General features: G+C 42.0%; 1 protein-coding gene across 1 annotated transcript in view; it reads right to left on the bottom strand.

Annotated features, from left to right (window-relative positions):
* The window catches only part of LOC101847675 (beta-mannosidase), a gene marked incomplete in the record, with an annotated part of 34,662 nt that overhangs the window by 9,036 nt on the left and 22,900 nt on the right, over positions 1 to 2,726 (bottom strand). The window contains 2 exon segments of the mRNA XM_035971396.1: positions 260 to 439; positions 1,002 to 1,115. Coding sequence (XP_035827289.1) covers positions 260 to 439; positions 1,002 to 1,115 — 294 coding nt within the window.

Below are 2,726 nucleotides of genomic sequence, written 5' to 3'. Positions count from 1 at the left end.
TTTGTGTGTGTGAGTGTATGTGTGTGTGTGTGTGTGTGTGTGTGTGTGTGTGTGTGTGTGTGTGTGTGCGTGCGTGGGTGTGTGTGCATATGAGTGTGTGGTGAAACACCAAACCAATGTGTCAGCGTCTAAGTCTAAACAATAAAGATTTATTCTATCTTTTCTCGTCCTATCCCATCCCATCCCTTCTCACCTCATCTCACCTCCCCTCACTTTATCCCATCCCACCCCATCTCATTTCATATTACTGCTGTCTCACCGTTAAAATGATGCTGCCTGTGTCCAATCATAGGCGCGTCCATGCTGTAGTCCTCTGGAGCGAACACAGAGGCCAGACTCTCGTTGTTGCACCAGCCCTGAATGCCGTACTCTGACGCCATGCGGGGCACACGGAACACGGCCGGGTTCCACTGATCCACGACGTTTTCGTAGAAATGAACTGTGGGAAGAATAATTAATTTTACTAGTACAGGTTTTCTCTATGGGCCGTCCATCTAGTTTAAATTTGGTTAAAGAGAAGCATATAAACACGATAACGCTCATGTACTGCAGAGGCGAGGTAAGACGGACGGTACAACATAAGGAAAGAAAAGAAGAAGGACCCCCAAATAATAACCACCTTCAGTACTAGATACTACCCGGTTGACTGTTTTACGTATGAAGTGTGAGAGATACAAAGTCGGAGACAAAACTGAAAATTCGTTTCAAAATTTATTTCATGAAATGCTATCTTAATAGCTAATCCGGGGGCTCTCGTGGTCTAGGGGTTACGGTGTTTACCTCTCATTCAATAGGTCCCGGATTCGAAAATTGAAGGATTTTTTTTTCTCTAAAATGTTCTCCTCTGACCCCCCCCCTCTCTCTCTCTCTCTCTCTCTCTCTCTCTCTCTCTCTCTCTCTCTCTCTCTCTCTCTCTCTCTCTCTCACCATGTCCACATACACACGTACATACAAGCTCACTAAAAGGCAGGCTACATTATGCAATACAAGAAAGCACTCACTGTCTCCATAAAGTTCACTCCCTGGATCCTTGGCGACATAACCCTCTTTCTCACTCTCTTTTGCATTGGAAGGACTGGAGAGGAGGTACTCGCGGCTGTCGTCCTCGCCGTTCACTAAAAACGAGGAGGAAAAAAATGAAATAGAAACAAACAAGGTAAAAATAAATCTAAACACACTTTCAATGTAATAATCAGCATTATATTGAGACTGTCCGTATACTGTTCTGAATCTGTAAACGTAATTCTTTATTCTTTTATAACCGGTGAAAGGAAAAACCACTAGGTAGATAGCCTTGTCTGTTTTGATTCGATCAAACACCTTTGACAAAGAAAATAGCATTATATTAAATAGAACATTTACCAAACTATGCTCCAGCTCTGAATGATATTAATGCTGCCCAGCAAAAACAAAAGGAAAAGAACCTCCAATGAGTGAGTTCTTGGGTATTTGATAACGATCATCTCTTTGATAACGATACAAAGCAATAAGTACCTAGATTTGTGGATCTCGCTTTACTGTATGTTCGTGCAGCTTTTTTTAAAGCAAAAACTGAACTGCAAAGACTTTATTCAAAAAACAAAGCAAAAAAGAAAAGGTGAACGTAAAACTACTGGCTCAATTGTGGAGTATTTCGTAACGATACTTAGTGGCCGAAACCTATACCCTTATTAATGTTTTTATTAAAAACTATGAAAATCCGGCCCCGTCATGTTCGTAAAAATTTCTAATGCTCCATTTCTTTAGATTTTGATGTCTGAAGCGTGTGTGGTTTCTTTTAAGAGGTGACGCAAATTTGGGAATCGCTAAAATTATAATCTAAATATTAAACAATACGGTACGTTAAAAAGACACAAATATTTGTATCGCTAAAGTTGTAATCTTAATATTAAACAATAAATTAAATCTTCATTTCGAATGCCTAGGATGCGACATTTTTTAAAAATTAGGCTCACCTGTTCTTTGACTCTAAAGGTGATGTCGGTAACTTAGTGGTTAGGCTACCGGACCCGTAAAAGTGAGACTGCGGGTTCGGGGGTTCGAGCCTCAGCTGAGTCGGACGTTGTGTCATTGGGAAAGGCACTTTACTCGAAATTCCTATTTGACTTGGCTCTTTCAGAGATGGACGTTGAACTCTGAAGTCCCGCCTCTTTAAAAAAAACAACCTGATTGTGTTAATAGGGGCATTTCACATTTTATCCCTCCTTTCCTCTCCCCCTCCCTCCCCTTCCATCTTAACCCTTGTGTGTGTGTGTGTGTGTGTGTGTGTGTGTGTGTGTGTGTGTGTGTGTGTGTGTGTGTGCGTGTGCGTGCTTGCATGCGTGTGCGTGCGTGCATATTAATATGTGTGTGTGGTGAAACACCAAACAAAATATGTGTCAGCGTCTAAGTCTAAACAATAAAGATTTATTCTATCTTTTCTCATCCCATCCCATCCCATCCCATCCCGTCCAATCCCATCTCACTTCACCTCCCATGCCACACCATCACATCCCATCTTATTCCATCTTACTGATGTCTCATCCCATCTCACCTCACCTTATCTCATCCCACACCTTCCCGTCCCATCTCATTCCATCTTACTATTAATGTCTCATCATTATAATGATACTGCCTGTGTCCAATCATAGGCGTGTCCATGCTGTAGTCCTTCGGGGCGAATATTGAGCGTGTGCGTGTCTGCGTGCATGTGTGTGTGTGTGTGTGTGTGTGTGTGTGTGTGTGTG

The sequence above is a fragment of the Aplysia californica genome, unplaced genomic scaffold (assembly GCF_000002075.1).
Source record: "Aplysia californica isolate F4 #8 unplaced genomic scaffold, AplCal3.0 scaffold00428, whole genome shotgun sequence".
NCBI classification, from domain to species: domain Eukaryota; kingdom Metazoa; phylum Mollusca; class Gastropoda; order Aplysiida; family Aplysiidae; genus Aplysia; species Aplysia californica.
Note: the sequence above shows the minus strand (reverse complement) of the source record. Positions and strands in the feature narration are given on the sequence as shown.